The sequence below is a fragment of the Nannospalax galili genome, unplaced genomic scaffold (assembly GCF_000622305.1).
Source record: "Nannospalax galili isolate Female #2095 unplaced genomic scaffold, S.galili_v1.0 scaffold633, whole genome shotgun sequence".
NCBI lineage: Eukaryota > Metazoa > Chordata > Mammalia > Rodentia > Spalacidae > Nannospalax > Nannospalax galili.
Window position 1 is genome coordinate 1,456,773 of NW_008336075.1, and position 22,585 is coordinate 1,479,357.

At 40.4% G+C, this 22,585-nt stretch overlaps 1 protein-coding gene across 1 annotated transcript in view; it reads right to left on the bottom strand.

Moving 5' to 3' along the window:
• LOC103732319 (contactin-associated protein-like 5) overlaps positions 1-22,585 on the bottom strand; it is a 431,937-nt gene that overhangs the window by 164,787 nt on the left and 244,565 nt on the right. The window contains exons 5-7 of the mRNA XM_008830875.2: positions 21,287-21,414; positions 20,862-21,032; positions 8,901-9,119 (exon numbers count right to left, since the gene is read on the bottom strand). Of these exons, the coding sequence (XP_008829097.1) occupies positions 8,901-9,119; positions 20,862-21,032; positions 21,287-21,414 (518 nt within the window). The remainder of the gene's footprint in view (positions 1-8,900; positions 9,120-20,861; positions 21,033-21,286; positions 21,415-22,585) is intronic.

The following is a 22,585-nucleotide window of genomic DNA, read 5'->3' on the forward strand; positions in this document are numbered from 1 at the left end:
TGAGTGATGTGGGAGGGCCCAGCCCACTGTGGGTGGTGCTACCCCTGGGCAGGTGGGCCCGTGTTGCATAAGAAAACAGGCTGAGCAGGGGCCAAGGGAGCAAGCCAGTAAGCAGTGTTCCTCCATGGCCTGTGCTCCAGCTCCTGCTTCCAGGTTCCTGCCCTGAGTTCCTACCTTGGGCTCCCTAATGAACTGTTACCTGGGAGATGTGAGCTGAATAAACCCTTTCCTCCCCAAGTTGGTAGTGGTCAGAGTGTTTTGTCACAGCAACAAAGAAACAAACCAGGACAATGTGTATGAGTGTATTTCCTGCATGTATGTGAATACACCCATGTCATGCAGTGCTGAGGAGGTCAGAAGAGGGCTTCGGATTCCCTTGGAACTGGAGTTAAGGATGGTTCATAGCCACCATGTGGGTGCTGAGAAAGGAACCCAGTCTTCTGCAAGAGCAGTCAGTGCTCTTAACTGCTGAGCCATCTCTCCAGCTCCTACCTTTTTTAAGATACTCTGTCATGTGCAGACACTTTGGCTAACTAGGAATAACAGATAAAATTCAGTGTAGGAAGATTCTTCACCTGGAGCTATGATATCAGTTTCCCAGTGAGGAGTGCCTTGTTGCAGCAAGGTGGGGAATAAATCATTGCTCATGGATATAGTTTTGTATTGCTCTTTTAACAAATAATCTTTAATAAGAGCCCCCACATACAAGAGAGAAGTGCCCAACATTGCATTCAATGTTTGAACCTGACTTGTAGGTACTGATGATTATTAAGCTCAGATGAATTATCTGAGCCTCGGAGAAGGTGACTTGCTTAAAACCCTAAAACCACAGGTAGAATAGCCAGCACTTGAAACTCAGCATTCATTATCAATCATTAACTCAGATATTTGTTGACTATCAATATATCACTGAGCATGAACCAGGCCCAGAGGATGTAAAGATGCACTAGACACTGCCTCTACCCACAGGAAACCATTAGAGGAAGAAAGCTGATGGTCAGGTCATTACAATAGGGCATGATGTTTATACTCACACAGGTAGGGGAAGGCTGTGCTGGGATATGCTCAACTAAGAGGAAATAGTGAATCTGAACCATTAAACATCTGCATAGTTATTGAAGAAGAATCTTCCGGGTACATTAAGATTGAAGGTAGGACCATTCAATTTGAGGGATGTACTGTCAAGAAAATGTAAAGCAAAATAACGCAAATGCACTCCAAAAAACCCATTAGCTTACAAAAAATAGGATCTAATAAAGTGAGACAGATCAAAGATTATTTTCTGTATAATCTTTGGAAGGAATGAAGAATAAATTTCACTTCACTAAATGACTTTTATTTAAAAAATGTTTTTCTGTATCAGTACAAGATCTACACACACACATAAACACAAATATATATATATATATGAATTATAGAAGGCCTAATTGGGAAGAAGGAGGGGTCAGCAGCAAGTGTGAAAAGGAAATAAAAGATGGTATCAAAAGTGAATATGATCACAACATATTGTATAATATACATGTATGAAGTTGTCAAAAATTTCAAAATGTAAAATAACGTGTGTGTGTGTGTGTGTGTGTGTGTGTGTGTGTTACATCAAATATATCTCTGAATTTACCCCTGGCTAGGCCCTCCAATAAGTCTATAAGCAGGCTCTGAGCTGGAGTTAAGGAAATGGAGGCCCCAAGAAGCATTCCTTCAAGAGAGATAACGGGAGGAAGGAATGGGCGGGGAGCAGGAAGATGCGAAGTACAGACCCAGTAAGACCATTACAGTGTCAGTAGCTCTTCAGATATGATTTCTCCTTGGGCTGATACAGTTGATCATTAGACATGGTACTGAGAAAGAATTGTTGGTCAAGGGTTCGAGCATCTCCATCCCCCCCAAAGGAGAAAACAGTCCACCAATAATACTACCAGTCTTCAGGCCATCAGCCCCTTCTAGGTTAAGTCCCTCAGCCAATCATATCAAGGTCTATCTCAGGCTGCTAAGCCACAGCACACATGGTAGATGAGGCCTCTCTATTAGTTACTTTTTTCATTGCTCTGATTAAATACCTGACAGAAAGATATTTAAGAGAGGGTTTGTTGTGGCTTACAGTTTGAGGCAATTTTTCTATCTGTCCTGGAAGGTCTGGTGATTGATCATCTTGAATCCAGTCAGGAAATAGAGAGTGGACAGAAAATGTGGCTGGACTCTAAAACCTCAACAGCTTCCTGGCTTTTAGAAAAGCACAATGTCCTTCCCACCTCTTGGTCTTTGAATGTGCATGGAATATTGTTCTCTGGATTGAGAATTTTTTATAGTTTGAATCCAAACAAATCACGAAATTTTAATTTTCTCATTGAATCATAAGAATATGCAATTGGAAGTGTCAAAAGAATCTAGGTATTATTTCTTCCTCTTTCTGTATGTATGTGCATATTTGTGATTATGTGCATGTGTCCAGGGGCTGGAGTTCAACTTTGTGTGTCCTTCCTCAAGCATTATCTACCTGTGCTTTTTTTATTTTTTAATGAGACAAGGTCTCTAACTGGCCTTATCTGATTTGCTTAGGAAAGCTGGCTAAGGATCCACAGGGAATCACCTGTCTCTGCTTCCCCAGTGCTAGGACTACAAATAGACACCAGCATGTCTTGATTTTTATTTTTTATTTTTTTAACATAGGTTATGGGCATTAAATTCCTGTCTTCATGCTTGTAAGACAAGTACTTTAATTTCTGATCTGTCTCTATAGCCCACAAAGTATTATTTCTAACACTGAGTTTGTGGTACAACTCTTAAACTTGGGTCCTGTGTTGAATGGAATAACAAGGCCCCCATACTCACTTTGAAAAAAAATAATATATGATTCCTGATATGTTTCTCCAGGAGGAAACCAAAAATCAAGTCAAACTTCAAGAAGATTCTTCATTCTGCTCCTATTGGCAAGTGCCAGTGCATTGGAGGATGCATGCGATGACATGAGTGCAGAAAGACAGAGGGACTGTGGACAAGCCTCCTAGGATGTTTCTGGAAGAGCGGGGAGCTGAAAACTCCAAAATGGGCTTTTAGGTTGGCTTAAACACAACTTCTTGAGGAGGAAATATATTTTGCTGAAAAGATGATTTAATAATTCACTTTCCTGAATATGAAAACAAGACCAGTGTATTCCCACAGCACTTTAAAGATGGAAGAATCTGATTCTGTGGCTCATTGGTGTTAGGGAAGAAGAGCTAATGAGGGAACAGGCAGCTGTTTATCAGTTTTTTTTAACTGAGGAAATTGTATTTTTAAAATTACATTGATTGTTTTGTGTGTGTGTGTGTGTGTGTGTGTGTGTGTGTGTGTGTGTGTGTGTGTGTGTGTGTGTGTGTATAAGTGCATGCACATACCATGCAGAGCATGTGGAGGTCATAGGACAACTTCTAAGAATCTGTACTTTCTGTTCTTTCCTTCTACCATGAGGGTCTTGGAGACAGAGCTCAGGTCATAAGTCTTGGTGTCATGCACCTTTACCCATTGAGCCATCTCACCCACCTCCAAAGAACTTTAAAGTGCTGTCATTTTATGACAGACTTGCTCCTAGACCCATGAGGATGCAAAACCCTATGACACTGAAGTTCAAGGGTTCACCATCACACCTGACTTACTTTTGCACGGTTTCTGTGTATTAAATTCAGATCCCCTGCTTATGTGGCAAACACTTTATTGATTGAGCTATCACTAGAGCCCCTGATGCAATGTTTAACTTTGTAAAAATTAAGTTTGTTAACAAATTAGATATAATTAGAAACTCATAAAATCTTTAAAGAAAATATTTCTTATCTTTTCACCTCACTATTGGCTCGTGAAACATCACACTCCATAGATTTATGTAATAATATGATAAAAAGGTTATTTTTTTCAAATCATTTTTAAATATGAAATGACTATAGATTTCCCTCTGGGCTCTGAAATGTATTTAATTTTCTCAAATGAAATACACTATTGGCCTGTACCATGACAGCCATGCTCATGATGTGAGGTGCTCCTAAGTCACTGTTCTGTGGAGAGACTGGCAGCTCTTCTGCATGGTCACACACATTGCAACTTTATGAACAATCTGACCATAAAATGAGTGTTATGCCAAGTCCACTGGCTTCTCCATTGACCTCGGGAGGTAAGACAGACTTCTTCTAAAAGCAGGAGTAATTATCCTTTACCAACCTAGAAAGAGAAGCAGCTTTGTGGGAATCTCTAAATTTTATTATTTATCAAGTTGGTATGGGTTTTCCCTGGAAAATTTAAATTTGGAGCAATTGCTCTTCATTTGGACACAAATAAAGCATTTGAGCTGGAGGAGGGGGAGAGTCAGAGCATGAAAGAAAGAAAAATAAAGGTATAATGTCAGAAAGCGAGACTCACAAGACTCACATCTTCACAGGTTTTCTGTTGTATAATGGCAGTGTATTTGGAAAAGCGCCACACCCAATTTGGAAACAATGAGACATTTCCCTTGCTGTGCTGTGCACACAGGCACAAGGGAAAATGTGATTGTCATTCATAAAACAGGCAAACAGGGAGAAGATCTTTAAATCTCTGAAGCTCAGATATTAGATTACATTTCCCTTCTGTGGTTGAAGACAATAGGATACATATGTAGTTACTTTTCTGCCAAGGTCCCATCTGGTATCCCTACTCTGATCTGTTCATTTTACTTTCAGTAATGGCTCATAGTTTCTTAGATTTGTCTTGCCCCATCCTTTTACTGATAAACACATAAGTAAGAAATATCAAAGCTAGGCTGGGGAAATGACTCAGTGGTTAAGAGGTTGCTACACAAGCATGAGGACCAGAGTCCAGATCCCTGGCACCCACATGAAAGCGGGAAGGGTATGGCAACTTCCTGTAATCCCAGCAGTTTGGAGACAGAGAGAAGGGATTCCCAGGGCTAGATGCCCAGCTTGACTAACCAAGTCAGTGAGCTCTGGGTTTAGCAAGATATCCACCTTGGTAAACAAGGTAGAGAGTTGTCATGGAAGAAACTTGACAGTCACCTCTCTGAACTCTACATACATCTACCCCCATACATGTGTACATGCATACTCTCACATGCATCACACACACACACACACACATACACACACACACACACACACACACATACAGAATAGCAAATGAGAAATAATGACACTGTCAACAGTCCCTGTGGTGAGATTTCCCTTCTGGTGCAGATTACATTTTAAAAGCTATATACTATGAAATTTCTGGTACTCTGCTAAGCAAATACACCCAGTGACATATCCTGGTTGCCAATGTCCCTAATTATCATGGTCACAATGCAGTGTGGAGTTACAGTATTGATTCTGGGACTCTAACAGCACCTCAACCTGTCACATTCAAATGACAAGGGCAGTGCTGAGGGGTGCATTATCCCTTTATAGAAGATGCAGCCTATGTCTGGTATACAGGAAGTACTCACAACTAGTGATACAATGCTGAATGATGCTCTACTTTGACTGAAAGATCCTCTGGTGGCCACAGTATCCAAACAGACACACAAAAATTGGTATTTAAGCAATGCCACACTCAGTCTGTTCCAGTGAAAATGAACACTCCAATGACGATACCTCTCTGCCTAATAAACATAAGCATGATGTAGTGTCTTGAAATTTCTGAGGGCCATTTTAAGTGTGATTGTTAGTTTTAATTGTCAACTTGACAAAATCCAGAATCACTTAGGAAGAAAGTCTCAGTGAAGGATTGTCTTGGTCAGGTTGGTCTGTGGCACGTCTGGGGAATTGTCTTGATTACATTAATTGAAGTGGGAAGACCCATCCTAAATGTCTGTGGCACTATTCCCCAGACTTGGGTCATGGACTATATAAAAGAGGAGAAAGTGAGCTGAGAGTAAGCATGCTTGCATCCATTCTCTCTTTGCTCTTGACTGTAGGTACAAGTAGCTGCTTCAAATTCCTGCCTCTACTTACCCCAATGGTAGGTTATAACCTGGAATTATAATATGAATAAACCCCTTTTCTCCTAAGTTGCTTCTCCTGGGATAATTTATCACAGCCCCTAACCAGGAAACAAGGAACTGTCTATGCAAATCTTTTTTCATTCACTCATTCTTTCATCCATTCCACAGTTGTATGACGCAAAATGGGAATGTTGGGACTTAGTTTTGGCCAGCAGACATTTCCAAGTGTGCTAGTCACTGTATGCTCAACAGTGAAATGTAAACCAACAGACTAAAATGATCTCCTCCAACAGCTTGTGTCTCTTTCTTTTTATCAAGTGCATTAAGATAGACTCAGTAGAGCACAGCAGCATCCCAGATGGTCTTCCTGGAGAGACCCATGACAGAGCAGAGGCTCTTACCACAGCTGACCTGGCTGTAGCTGCAGATCAAACAAGCTGTCTCCAGCCTTTCCTGATGCATGTACATTCATTGTACTTGTGATAAACCTAAAAGGCCTGGTAATAAAAACTCACAAACCCAGTTTTCAACTTGCACAATTTGATCTCATCTTTTGTCCATATGATAGCTAAATAGCTACATGAAATTTACATGAAAATGTTAAAAAGAACCTTCAAACTTTAGATTACCCTACAGTCAGAAAGATTCATAAATACTGCCTAAAGATAAATTAGACATTCATGTGTGGAGTATAATTTATGAAAACTGCAAAATACTTGAAATGATTTTACCAAAAAAAAGATACTCATCCTGATGAGTAGCAAATTTCCGCCAAGAATGAAAACACGGTATTTAAATAGAACCAAAAACCTACATGAAGTAGTAAATGTTTTCTTGGTAAATCTTATTACTTATATGATTTATTAGTTAAGCAAAGGACCTGTAATCATAAACTTATTTTAAGTCACTTGTATCTTTTATTCTGTTGGCTACAGAAAATATGACTGATGAAGATATATGTATTGCTAATTTGGAAATGAGAAAAGATGACATTCTCACATTCTATCATGACTGAACTTTTTTCCTTTAGGTATGTTTTTAGTGATAATGCTCTCAGATTTAAAAGTTATACAAGATCCAATTTAAAGGAAGAGAATAAGAAATGCCCATTGAATGGAGATAGAATTGCATTACTAGTGGTAAAGGTATAGAGTATGGATATTTAGAAAGTACATTAATTAAAAAACAACCATAGAGAAAGAAAGTTAGAAAGGTATAGCAGCAAATTCTGTCATTTATTTACAACCCTGTTCTAAGCATCTGAACCTCAAATTTTACATAGAAACACATTCTTAGCTTTTACAGTGTTATGATGTCTGAAACATTAAAGCTCTACTTTGATTTTAAAGCTTGGCATTACCTACTACGTAACTCATTTTTCAAAATACTATTTTCAAAATACTAGGCTGATATGGTTAAAGTACCATCACTCTCTCTTTCATTATCTGCATCTGCGTCTCTCTCTTTGTCTCTGTCTCATACACAAACACACACACACACACACACACACACACACACACGACTGTGAGTTCCTTGAAAAGTAATGACTTTCCTTACTTCATCTTTCCTTTTCCACCATAAGGCAAAAACACTTAAATGGAATTAGATACTACGATTATTAATGAAGGAGTATAGAGAAAAAAGTTGGGATAGAGGGAGGGAGGAACCCAAAGACTTCTGAATCTTTCCAGTCCCCACCATTAGCAGTGGCCACCTATTCAGAGGAACATGTTGACAGCTAATGCTGAGTCTCACTGAAGGAATAACCAACTAGAGATATCTTCCCAGGGACCAACCTAATTTTCTGTTCATGAGTAAGGCAGCCACCTCAATGGTGTGGTTTCACAGAGTACCAAAGCAATCTTCAGTTTTATTTTATTTATTTTTTATATTTTATTATTTTTTATTTTATGTGTATGAGTATATTGTTTGAATGCAGGTAGGTACACCTATGATGTACAACACCCATGGAGGTCAGAAAAAGGCATTGGATCCCCTAGAACTGGAGTTACAGAAAGTTTTGGGTTTTTTTTTTTTTTTTTGGTCTTTTTGAAACAGGCTCTCCCTATAGCCCCAACTGTCCTGGAACTCACTATGTAGACCAGGCTGGCCTTGAACTCACAGAAATCCTCCTGCCTCTGCCTCCCAAGTGCTGGGATTAAAGGCGTGTGCCACCACACCCGGCCAGGAGTTACAGAAAGTTTGTAGGCTACACGTGGGTGCTGAGAATTGAACCTGGGTCCTCTGCAAGAGCAGCCAGTGCTCTTAATTGCTGAGCCGTCTCTTTAGTCTAAACCTTGAGTTTTAAAATTAAGAGTACCAGGGCTCAGTTCTCAAAGTGTTTGCCTAGAATGCACAAAACCTTGGGTTTGATCCCCAGCACTGTATACATCAGGCACGGTGATGCATGCCTGTAATCCTACCACTGGGAGGTGGAGGCAGGAGGATGAGAAGTTATAGGTCATTTTCAACTGCATTGCAAATTTGACCAGCCTGGGTTACATCAAAGATTATTTTAAAAATAGTATTATCACTCCCAATTTTACTACAAGGACTGAAATTCCTTCAGTTTAGCTCAGATATTTGATCACATTGTTAACAATAGTTATCAGGAATTAGGGATCATTAGGAAGGCTGATAGATTTGGAGTCTAAGATCTACTATATATATTTTTGTTACAATAATTTAAAGCAAAAATCTTCCAGAGATTTCTAAAGATAATATATACAAGAGAAAGGGTACCAAAAGAATCTGAGACCACCCTTAAATTTGCTAAGGGGTAGTATAAACCTTAATTGCTATGGCTCATAAAAACAAATCAATTTATACACAATTAAATTTATGATTAAAAATAATGACATGTTTTGTTTCCTAGTTCTAAAGTAATAAGAACTTTCCTTAGATGAGGTCACAAAATTGTCTTGAGTTTAGCACAAAAAGTTTCTATGGTGTCTCTTACCTACAAACAACTGGCTGTTCAGCTGCAGTCGGAAGTGGCCTTCTTCCGAGGTCTCCCTGGTACTCTTTGGAAGGTTGTCCACCTGGAGTGAGGTCTCCTTAAGGTTCCTCTCTGCCCGGACATAATGCCATTGGTTGTCATTCAGAGCAGTAGGAGCCTGGACTACAAGCTCTACAGGGCCATTCCCAACATCAATGGCGAACATGATCTCTGAAGGAGCTGTAATTAAAACAGAGAAAAAGGATAAAGGTGTCATCAATGTGTTAAGGCACAAACACATTCAGAATGAATTAGAAAGGGTTATAAGTTCCCCTCAATGTAGAGAAAGCGTCTTTGAAGTCCCTGGCACACTGGAATTATCGTTAACAATATCAACCAACATACAGGCTCCAAGTTCTCCCCCCTCAGTTGCTCCTGATTGTTGACTTCAGGTAGCAGGGACATGGAGCATTCATGCCTTTTGGTCTCTGCTGAAGCTCTGGGTTTCTTTGGTCTATCTTGATTTCATCTGTTTTTACTATAAACATGATGTTAGCTAAGCAGTTCTGTTCCTGCGGAGGGGAGACCCATGTTCTGAGAAGACCAGGGGCCTTTGGATGATAGCTAATCAATGCATGTGATAACATTCCTAATATTTCCATAGCTAAAAATGTGAAGATAAGGCTGGAGAGATAGCTCAGTGGTTAAGAGCACTTGCTGTTCTTACAGTGTACCAGATTCAGTTCCTAGATTAATATCAGGTGACTCATAAGCACCTGTACCTCCAATTGCAGGGGATCTGATACCCTTTTTTGGCCCACACAGGCACCTGCATACATGTTCATATACCCCTCCCCCATATTCATACACATGAAAATAAATCTTTAAAACAATAAAAAATATGAGTGAATGATTTCATCATCCAACATGGGCTAGGCTCAAGACTTTGGGAAGGGCCCAGAGGCAGTTGAAAGCTAGTTCTCACAACTAGAGTCATAGTTGTGTGTATTCTCATGGCCCTGGATGGGAAGCTGGGACCCTGTCATAGTGTTAGCTCTATTATGAACTTTCTCTCTAGTTTCTCCACCATCAAGTGTCTCCTGGAAGCATTTCCTCATGATCTGTTCTTTTAATGTTCAAGGTAAGGCTAACTGGCTTTCATCGACACAAGCCTTGTATTCTAGTCACAAGCAATTCATAGATAAATGGAACAAGGTGACCTCCCAGCTCTCCTTTGAGAATATTGCCAATGGAATCTCCTGTAGATATCTTGTTGGAATGCCTACTGAGTGATGTGAGGAGAGTAGAAGCAGCGCAGGGAGGCTTGCAAGGATTGTCCTTGTCTCAACAAGAAGAATGGATTGCTGGGCCTGTTAGAGAATCCCTTAGTGCACAACCGGAGCCTCATGAAGATGGAGCCTCACCTCACCCACACGTCCTCAACTCCCACCCCAGGTCAGGCATGAGAATATTACTCTACTGTCATCTCATTGCCCAGTGAGCAGGGGAGGAAGATGACTAGATTTATTTTTTAGATAAAGGGCCCATTTAATGTGATTGTAAGTCTTTAATGCAGCCAGTTATCCTCTCTGACCTTCCATGTACACATTTTTCAAATGAGAAATATGATATTAGTGAAAGTTGTTGAGGGTCTTTGGTGGCATGGTCCCTTGAGAAGGCAATAGCAGCTGTGGTTCTTAAATTTCACAGACACCTTTTGCACATTGCAGGAAATTCCTGAAATTCCTATGCCTAAGATCTGGAGGGAAATCATTCTATTTTCTCTTGACACCTCACATTCATGATTCCTCAATCTTTCATAATAAAGAAAGGAAATGCTGGAATGAGTAAAAATATAGTGTGTTCTGTGTCCATGTCTTCAGAGATGGCTGTACACCCTCCAGGCCATTATGAGGGGTAATACTGACTGTCACCTTGGAAGGATCTAGAATCACCATGGAGACAAACCTCTAGGCATATCAATGGTGGAGTTTCTAGATTAGGTTAATTGAAGTGGGAAGACTTACAGTAAATATGGATGGTATCCATTTTTTCCTGGGAGAGGAGAAAGTGGGCTGAGCACCAGCTTTCATCTCTCTTTGTTTCCTTACTACAGATACAAAGTCATCAGTGCTTCAAGTTCCTGCCAGCATGACTTCCTGCCATGGTAGAAAACTGTGAATGAAATACAAACCCTTCCTTCTCTTTTTCCTTTCTTTTTCCTTCTTTCCTTCCTTCCTTCCTTCCTTCCTTCCTTCCTTCCTTCCTTCCTTCCTTCCTTCCTTCCTTCCTTCCTTCCTTCCTTCCTTCCTCCCTCCCTCCCTCCCTCCCTTCCTTCCTTCCTTCCTTCCCTCCTTTCTCCTGTCAGGTATCCTGTTACAGTAACTTGAAAAGTAGCTCCTCTTCCTCACCTGCACTTTGGAAGATTTCTGAAGTAGCAGTAATCACAATAGTATACTGATGACCAGAGATAGGGTTGTTCTAATACAAAATGAAATAATCAAAAGAATTTAGTATAGTGCCTAACCAGAGTAATGGTTCATTAGTTCAGTGAAATTTAATGATTAGTAGTATTTTTAATATTTTTGTATACATTTGTGTGTATATACACCTGTACAGATATACATACTTACATACGATTTTTTCCATTGAAAAACAGAAAAATTATGGTTCCGTTTCTATTTAAATCACACTGAGATGGGTTACAGAGCTCATTTGAGTTAATATTACTAGACAGCTGTGGGGACCTAAAGGCCTCACCTTGCATATGTCTGAAAGGAAGTTACTGGGGGCGCGGCCTGGCTTGCTTTGAAAGTCTGAAGAATACTTTGGCACTGCTGATGATCAGTGTGTGACCATCCTTAATATACACCCTCGGGGTGTAACACCTGCAATAAATGAGTCCCTGCTTGACTAGACTCCCCATTGCGTCTGAGTGTCCCCGGGAATTAGGGGCGGTGTGGGCTGGTGAATGGCGTGCTTACTCATCCCCAATCATACCTCCTCAGGAGTTTCTGGTTCAAACCCCTTGCAACTGGCACCCAATGTGAGGCTCAAAGGAAGGTGAAAAGAAGAAAAGAAAGAAGAAAGAAAGAAGGGAAAAGGATTGGGGCCAATCAGAGGAAGTTTGGGGTAAGCAAGATGCTAAAAATGGGTAACGCAACTTTTAAGTTTGAAGACCTGGCACTTAAAGTGCTGAGAGATATGCTTAAAAGGAAGGGATTGGATTTTTCAAATCCCATAGCTCAAAAGGTTTGGGCAGAGGCAATTCATTTGGCTCCCTGGCTACTTGGGGCTAATGTTTTTACTGGGGATACATGCAAATCATGGGAAGGGTTTGAGGAAAAAGGAAAAAATACAACAGAAGTAAAACCAAAAGCTCCCAAAGTAACAAACGGTACCTCGGGCGTGCCCTGGCCAGCTTCAGAGCCTGCCAGGCAGAAGGGTGGGGTGGAGCGGAGCACACAGGGTTGGTGGCGAAAGCCGCCCACCCCACCTGCCTTGAACTAAGGAGTGAGCCGGTCAGGGGCCTGAGCAAAAGCCAGGCACATTTAAAACAAACAAAACAACAACAACAAAAAAACAAGACCTTTGGCTGTGTGCTGCAACTGGCTCTGGGAAGGCTGAAAAGGCCTAGGGGAAGGTGGCTCGGGGATGGGGCCCACCCCTTCCGTTTGGAGGATGGCCAGGGAACCATCCCACCCCCGAGTGCTACAGCCATGTGGGCAGCAGCACTCTCCAAATCCCAGGCCGAGGGAGCCCTTAGTAAAGCCTACAATGTTTTCACTGACTGGGACAGATGTGGAGAAACCAATTCAAGGAACCAGCTCAATTCAAGGAACTCATGGCCATTGTTTTCTGACAGTATTCAGACTCATAGGCTCCTTAAAGAGAGAGAAGCCCCTATCTTCTTACAGCATCTAAGGGGGCACTAAGGATTGCCTGGGCTTTTATCCTAAGGCAATGAAGAGGCAGACAAGAGAGGTACCACCTCTGCAACAGCCAGGGGTAAACCCCAGGGAACTCAAGCCCAATTCCTTGTGGCAGAAAGATGTCACACACTATGCACCTTTTGGAAAGGTTAAGTATATTTTTGTGTCCATCAACACAGTCTCACACTGTTTGGCTACCACTCATACAGGAGAGAAGTCTAAACCTGCTCAGTCTCATTTTCTCCAGTGCTTTGCTACTTTGGGATTTCCCCAATGAATCAAAACTGATAATGGACCATGTTTTGTGAATAAAAATTTACAAGATTTCTTTTCACTTTGGGGAATTCAACACAATACAGGAATTCCCTACAATCCCCAAGGTTAAGCCATTATAGAACGCAACCATCAAAACATAAAAATTCAATTACAAAAACAAAAAGGGGGAATGAGCCCCCACCAGCAGTTGGGTATAGTCTTATTCACTATTAATGTTCTTAATTTTCAAAAAATCAGTTGGAATCCCAGTTTCAGAAGCATTGGGGATGACAGGAGCAGGGACATGAGGTACGGATAAGATGGAAGGACCCCATTATGGGGCAATGGAAAAGAACAGATCTATTGCTAACCATGGGTTGAGGCTTTGGGTATGTCTACCCTACAGGAGATTCAAACCCCATATGGGTGCCTGCGAAAAACTTTAAGTGGGTAGGCCAGGATCCAACTGACTAGCATGACGGTTCATGGACAATAGTTCATGAGACAAAATTCCTCTCTTTATTTATTTCCATCTGAGATGAAAGACCCTGTTCCTTGGCTTCATTGCCAGTAAGACTCTTTGCCTTTCAGACAACTGGCTGATTGGCTAAAAGGTACATGATCTCAGAAGTATTTCAACTTGTCTTATGCCATGACTTGCTTGTTTCTCTTGATAATGCTTATCTTTAAGTGTATTTACCAGATAATTTGGTGACAGAGGACCCGGGGAGCTGCCACAGCCCACCTCCTCATGATTACTGACTCCCCCAGGACCCCCTCCAGTTGTCCACGCTTGGCTAACCTAGTTAGGCAGAGACTAAGACTCTCACGAGCTGGCATTACCCACGTGGCTGCCCTTAGTCATGATGCATTTTTAACCAAGGACGGGTAAGATGTCCCATGACAAACAGTCCTAAGACAGGACATGCACATGGCCAGGTGAATGGTCCAATGACAGGCAAGGCTTTGCTAAGACAGGCAAAAATGCATAAGATTAGAGGAAGGAGATAGCCATCTCTCCTCAGGGAGCCATCTATGAGGTGGGTAACCCGTGAAATAAAGTCAGTCCAGCCTTAAAATAATAAAAAGGGGGATATGTGGAGACCTAAAGGCCCCACCTTGCATAAGTCCGAAAGGAAGTTACTGGGGGTGTGGCCTGGCTTGCTTTGAAAGTCTGAAGAATACTTCCGCACTGCTGAGGAGTGCATGATCAGTGTGTGACCATCCTTAGGATACACCCTCAGGGGGTAGGGGGGATTTCCAGGTGACTTTATAAGCTTTGTAACACCTGCAATAAATGAGTCCCTGCTTGACTAGACTCCCCATTGCATCTGAGCGTCCCCGAGTATTGGGGGCGGTGTGGGCTGAAGAACGGCATGCTTACTCATCCCCAATCATCACCTCCCCGGGGGTCGCTGGTTCGAACCCCTGGCAGAGAGCAACTGGTTCATTAGAATAAAAAATGAACAGGTTTAATCTTAATCACTTAGTGAATAGGATTGTAATAAATCCTCTATATTAGGTTCCAAATAAGACTAGGATTACAAATGCTTCCAAGGTAATAATGTTCATATGTCCACACAGGGATGAATAGTCAGGAATATTTACATTTATTTATGGTGTGTGTGGTGGGCATAATGTGGACACAGTGTACATGTCATAGCACATGTGCGGAGGTCTGGAAACATCTTGTAAGAGTCAGTTCTTTCCTTCCACCATTTTGACTCTGGCAATCAAACTTAGGTCATCAAACTTGATATCAAGCATCTTCACCCATTGTGGAATCTCTCTGGCTTAGGAATTTTATATAAATTACATTTCAACCCAGGTGCCTCAGAACAATCATATTATGATATGCTTGATTCCTCACCATCAACCACTTTCTAACAATATCCCAAGTTTGAGTAGGGAGCTACTGCTTTTCACCTTCTCTTAGGGCTTAGAAGGATCCCCATCCATCTCAGGCATAAGGATGTCATTGGTATAAACCATGTGTGTTGTTCTTTCCTGGCCACAGTCATCAATATATAGTTGATCAGATGAATTGCATATCAGAAAAATGATTTAATAGCAGTGGAAGAAGAATTTCACTTTGGGGACAGCTAGCCTTAGACTGGTGTGGATGTTCAGAATTTGGAGAAAAAAGAGAAAATAATCTAGCCACAGATAATTCTACTGTTATATTTAACCAGAAGGAAAGCCAGCCCCGTGTCCACTACACTTAATCATGTGACCAAAATCAATGAATTTTTGTCCTTGTGTGTGCCAATTAAAATGAGTTTTTTGGGGCTGGAGAAACGTCTCAGTGGTTAAGAACACTGGCTCTTCTTGCAGAATATCTGGGTTTGAATCCCAGCACCCACCTTGCAGCTAACAACTGTCTATAACTCCAGTTCCAGGGGATCTGACAGCGTATTCTGTCCTCTGCAGGCTTTGCACAGCATGGGTGCGCTTACCTACATACAGGCATAACACTCATACATACAAAATAAAAATAATAAATAAAATATTTTTTTTAAAAAATGAGTTTTGTGCTAATTGCAGCCAAACACACCCCACTGGCATATGAGTGTCATCAGCCCTGTGCTGCATAAATAAATACTGAATATGTGAAGAAATGTGTAAAGTGCTACTTGGGGAAAGAAAAGTTAGCATTCACATTAGAGTCTATAACCTAGGCTGTTTCAAAAGTGTAGTGAGATTTCATGGTCCAATGGCTCAGTTAACAAAATGCTTGCACTACAAGCATGAGGACTTGAGTTTGTTCCCTAGAATCCACATAAAATATCCAGGTATGGTGCTACACACTTGTAATGGGGAGATGAAGGGAACTGGATCCCTGGATCTCACTGGCACAGCTAGCCTAGCCTAATTGGTGAGCTCCAGGACAATGAGAGACTACATCTCAAAAGAGGTGAACAGCATTCCTGAAGATGGTTCCTGAGGCTCCTGAGGTTGTCCTTTGTCTTGCACACACACACACACACACTCACATGCACATGCACACACACACACTTGCATGCACACGCATACACACACACACACATACACAAACACACAAAGGATACGGTGGCATGTCCTCTTTTTCATAGACTGCAGAACAATCTCGAGGCAACAAAGTTCGATTCCCTTATTTGGAAGGGATACGGAAGGAAGTAGGTTGGAAATTTCATGGGAACCTGCTTTTCCCTGTTCAACATTTTAGATATATCACTTTGGAAGTTGTTGTTCAGATAGCTATAGAGGAATACTCCTTAAGGATAGGATGAACTGTATTCCCAACCACTGTATCTGTAAAAGGATAATTCCTTTCCAAGGAGCCGGTCTGCAAGGCTTTCTTGTTATGGACATTTTAGCTAAAATTCCATCTGCCTAAAATGCATCATGTGATTACAGCTGTTAATAATAAAGGATTTTTCTGTCCCATCTGAGTTTTACCCCTTCTTAATAGAGTAAAAATAACAAAATAATAATATTAATATATTTAGTAAGTCTCAGGCTTTGTAGTTTTCTGATTTTCATTGTCGAACTCAGGATTTTGTGTATGCTTAGCTATCACTCTAGTGAACTACAGCCTCAGATTAAAGCCGTGTACTTTCAAAATTTTTAAAGGCAAAATCTTCGTGCTTTATAAAGTGATACACCTCTACAGTGATGACATACACACCAAACAATTGCATCACTGGTTTTTGTTTTCGTTTTTGTTTTTGTTTTTGTTTTTGTTTTTTTTTTGTGTGTGTGTGTTTATAAATTTAATATCAACTTGCATGACAAACATTTTTGGGGGTAACCCAAAATGCACAGTGCAGTACTACAAAGTACAAACAAATTAGATATTTATCTGGAATCAATCATTGCTCATTATCTTCTGATAATATATCATGACATTTGCTGCAAGTTTAATGAATCAAAAGACTGCAGGATCTGATGTTTTATTAAGTTTACATTGAGGCTCTTATATACATATTATAGAATAGTTGGTATTCAACTCCACATTTTCAGAGCCTGGCCATATTAGGTATAAGGGATTTTATTTCTCACCAAAACCACAAGGTATGAGGGATTTTATTTCTAACCAAAACCACAAGAGCTTCCTCCCATTAGCAGCTGATATCCTTGGAATAAAAGGAAGGGAAAGTAGCCCTGGAGATGTTTTCTCTCCCTGTGTGTATAATGCTGCAACTGCAAAAGTAACACTTAGCTGCTTCCTTGTATGCAGGAAACTCACAGATCCCTCCACTATCCCCTCCTGCAGATGCCTTTGTCTCCTTCGGGGGTGGGGGGGACTCTCAAATTTCCAATACCTATTGCGAAGACATTTGCTTATGGTTTCAAGGGCATTTCACGCAGTTACATCAGTGTGATGTGGTCAATCATCTGACTCAAACTGTTGAAAAACATCCTTTTAGACAAGGACAGATGGAGTGCAAAGGGACATGCTCAGGTTCCGATGGTCATGAGTATAGTAAGAGCAAATGGGGTACAATTCTCTTTCTTTATAAGAATAATAGGGATCACTCAGTGCAAAGAACCCAAAAGTAACAGCAATTTAAAATGTTTTGAATTTTATTTCTATTTATTCACTTATTTGGCTTTATTTCTGTGTACATGTGTATGCACTAGGAGTCAGTTTTTTCCTTCTGCCATGTGTGTTTTGGGAATCAAATTCAGATGGTCAGACTTGGCAGCAAGTGCCTTTACCACCAGATCATCTCATTGACCCAAGAAATGACATTCTTAAAAAAAATACGCTGCCTCCAATCCTCTTTTAAATACTATTTTTATTGATTTTTAAAAATTTTCATGCAATGTATGTTGATCATATTCCGACCCCTTCACTCATCTTCTCTCAGATCTACCCACGTCTCCCTACCTCCCTTTATTTCATGTCCTCTATTGTTACTTCTTAATGCCTATCAACTGCAATCTGTGTTCCTCAAATGCTTTGGGTATGGTTCCACCCCTGGAGACTAGTCAACCTAACCAGCATCACATCCTTAAAGAAAAATGAGTTTCCCTCTCCCAGCAACTATCAGTTGCAAATAGGACTCAGCTAGGGTTGGGATTTCTAACCAAGCTCCCCCTCCATGCTGGGTTTTTATCTGGCTTGAGCTTGCATAGATATTATACTTGCTATCATATGCAATGTGGATTCATATGTGTAGCTGCCCTGTTTTGTCCAGAAAACACTGAATCCTTATAATCATCTACCACCTCTGGCTCTTACACTCTTTCCTCCCCCTCTTTCTTTTTCAGTAATCCCTTAGCCTTGGGAGGTTCTAGGTATCTAAATGGGACACCTATACCACCTTGTTTTTTGAGAAATTTTGTTTCACTGGGTAAATTGATTGGCCAGTGAGCCACAGGGATCTACCTGTCTCCATCTCCCCATTGCTGGGATTAGAAGCCTGAACCTTCATTACACCTGGGGTTTATTTTTCACATGAATTCTGGGGATAGAACTCAAGTCATCATGTTTGCACAGCAAACACTTTACTGATTGAGTTATCTACTGATCCTTGTGCTTTTCTTTGTATTTTTGTTTTATAATCATCACTCACAAATCATTCTAAACTACATTAATGATATAACACACCTCTACCAAATTTATGTATATTATATGTAATATATCATGTATTATATATGAAACAAATCAAAAGCACTCAAGAAACTTCAATCCTTGTTAAGTTTGTTCAGTTTTTATGTAACAGAAGAGAAATCTCTGATAATTCTGCATGATCGTTGCTAGGTGAGAAAGAATTGCTCTTCTTTAAGGGAGTGACGCTAGATAGGCTGAACAGGCCTAGATGGGATGAACTCATACCGAGGGACATCTGGAGGCACAAATTTGACTAGATAGGACTTAACATATACTATAGAGTGCATTAAATATGGTGGACTGGTTATGGGGGTGCAGATAGGAGAGAGGGTCTAAATATGATTAAAATGTATTATATGAAATGCACAAAAATCAATTAAATATATAGATACTGAAAAAAGAAATTTTGGTGGAATATTTTGGTTACAGTGATATTTTGAAGTCACTAGTATTGACCTTGAAAAAAATATAAGATTTGTTCAATGTTATAATTTTAGCTTATTATAAAAATGGATTTTTATTATTTTACCAATTATGTCATTGTCTTTAAAAATGTTTACAAAGCTTTAGCATATCTGTGAGTTCATAGCAAATAAAACAACAGCCCTTCTTATTTAAAATGAAAAATGTATTCTCTTCTAAATATAAAACAAGATAGGTGGGTAAATATATTTTTACACTTTCTTGAATGTGATCATGTATGGAAAATCTGTTTTAAGTCATTGGCACATTTTCAGAAATACAGAGTTGAGAACTAAAATTTTGAAGTTATTATTATTGAAAAAGACTAGTATATTACTATTTTTCCCATTTTCATAAAAAATAAATTAGCTACTGCATTTGGTTTTCTTTTTTATTACTTCCAGGGGGTTGCAGGCGCTCTTTTTCTGTTGCTGTGACAAAACACCAAGACCAAGACAGCTTATAGAAGGAAGAGTTCATTTGTGCTTACAGTTCCAGAGGGAGAGACGATGATAGCAGGTTAAGCATGGTGGCAGGGGTCAGCAGGCAGGAGCAGAAACCTGAGATCCCACATCTCCAGTACAAACAGAAACACAGAGAAGGAACTGGAAAAGGGCAAGGCTATGAAGTCCCTAAGCCTGCCGCCAGTGGCATGCTTCCTCCAACAAGGCTAAACCTCCTACATGTCAAAGGTTTCCCTCAAATCGTGCTATCCACTGGAAACAAGGTATTCAAATTCTTGAGTAAATGGGGGGAGGCATTTCTCATTCAAATCACCACACGTTTCTGTTAGCATGCGCACATGCAAAGTGTTCAGCAGGATAAGCTTTTCCCATTTGAACTGTCATTTCACTCCCTTTAGTGACCATTAGTGAATAGATCCCATAGATAGGATATGGGACAGTTACAAAAAGATGTAAATGTTGCATCTAAGTCTATAGATAAACTTTCATGAGGAAGAGGTAGAATTCTCCAGATGAATTCTCACTCTCCAAGTAGTGGGAAATAAGTCAAGAAGTACTGTATGTATGTCTGTGTTTATGTGTACCTGTTCATGTGTTGTGTGAGTGCATGTGAAGGCCTGAGGTCAATGTTCAGTGTCTTGCTCAATCACTCAACCACCTTATTTTTTGAGACACACAGGGTCTCTCACTGAAACTGGAACTCACCTATTTGGCTAGACTGGCTGGCCAGTGAGTCCCAGGTATCCTCCTGTCTCTGCCTTCCCAGTATAGGAACACCTGGCTTTTGTATATGGGTGCTAGGGATCTGAACTCCAGCCCTTGTACTCTGTGTGGCAAACACTTCACCAACTGAGCTTTCTCCTCAGCCCCTCAGAAATGACTTTTAAAACACAGATAAAGAAGATCCCAAATGTGAAGAGAATGCAGAATGATAATCAGTCTTGATTTCCAGTGCAAGTGCAGTTACATGACGTGGAAGCTTAAAGTCACAAGTTAGAAGGACTCGCCTCAGATGGTTGAACCTGATGTGGGTATGTACAGCAACTTTTGGAATGTGCTTATATTGAAAGGTAAACTGACAAGTGCTGACAGAACATAGTAAATCCTAACACATTAGCAGGAACTTGACCATGGCGTTATTGGGAGATATTCTGCTACTCAATAATATTCACTGAACACTAAATATGTGCACTGGTGGTTGGTGGCAAGATAAAGCAAAGCTTTGTTCTGTTGACTGCTGACATTAATTACATAAATCAATTACACTTACAGCTTATTTCAAGTCGGATGAAGTCTTTAATGCCAAGATTTTCTAGGAAAACTCCAGATAAAGCAGTAGTTTTAAAAAAGAAGGAGATGTCGGCACTGAATTCTCCATGGAAGGTAGGAAAATGGAGATAAGAAGCTTCGGTGGCAAAAGAGACAGCATTCCAGTAGTGACCTGCAAAGCAGAGGACCAGTGAGCATCACTCATTGTTTTCAATGGCATATGGAAAGCAATTGGGCTTATGGGTAATTTTCAAGACTAGGAGGACAGCAAAGGTAAAAAGGATGAGAATGAAACATCTTTTGCTCATGTAGGAGGGAGGGAGGGAAGGAGAGAGAGAGAGACAGACAGACAGAGAGACAGAGAGACAGAGAGAGACAGAGAGAGACAGAGAATGGAGAGAAAGAAAATGGAGAGACAGTACTCACGGTCTCCATAGCAACGCAAAGGACCAATTCTCCAGGCAGCTTCTGAGTTTGATCTGTTGGTATCTGTGATAACTATCTGAGTGACAGGCAAATGGTCTTTGAAAGAAAGAAAGCCAGTATCATTTGTCCTGCAAAACATAAATTCAAGGAAAAATAGAGATAAAATGTAGATAATCTAGGGATCCTATGCTAAGACCACTCTTTTGAAAAGTGAGTTGGGTTGGTTGTGCCTAGGCTGGGATCAGAAGGAGCATAATAGAAAGTCTTTCATCTCAGGAGCATATGTGAACAGCTGAAATACCAATTACAAAACTCATGGCCTGCTTCCAAACACCACCGGATTTTATATCTTTGCTAAATGTGCTTGCAGAAACAGGTAGTTTACAAAGAGGGCTGTGGCCAGAGGACTCTGCAAACCCACTGTAGTGTTAATGTGAATTTAAATATCACTTTCCCATTTAAAAAACACCTGGTATCTTAGTAACTAACTTGAAAATGTACATGACAAACCCCTCTTTAAAATCATTCCAGGGGCCAAAGAGATGGCTTAGCAGTTAAGAATACTGGCTGCTCTTCCAGAGGACCCACGTTCAAATCCCAGCACCTGCATGGTGGCTACTAATCATCCATAACTCCAGTTACAGGGGATCCAATACCATGTTCTGACCTCTGTGGGCATTGCACGATATGGGTTCACTTACATACATGCAGGCAATACACTCATATACATAAAAAAAAATTAAAATAAGAGAAATCATTCCAAGGATTTCCTTGTGCCACCTGCCGATGGGTTTTAATCAGCTTTGTTCTTTAGTGCCTTTTAAGTTGTGTTAAAATGAATCTGTAAAGTTATTGCTTGTTTTTTCTTTGTTCCTCTTTTGAAAGGTTTTGCTGGTTAATGGCTTTGGCTTTGTTCTTGTTAATTATGCAAATAAGAAATTGCCTAGTACCTTTAGATAGGAAAGCTTAAAAAGAATAGAATAAATCAATGCTTTTCCTTCTTTTTAAGCTGTCCTTTTAGAATTAAGGTGAAAACTATACCACTTAGCAGAGAGTAAAATTTGGAAGAAATTAGCACTGATGAGTTGTGGAAATGACTCAGTCAGTAAACGGCTTGCACTGAAGGGTTGTGGAAATGGCTCAGTTAGTAGATGGCTTGCACTGGGAGGTTGGGGAAATGTCTCAGTCAGTAAACAGCTTGCTGTACCAGCATGAGTATGTGAATTTGGATCTTTAGAACCCATGTGAAAAAAAAAAAAAATCTGTTGTGGTGGTATTTTCTTGTAATCATAGTGCTGG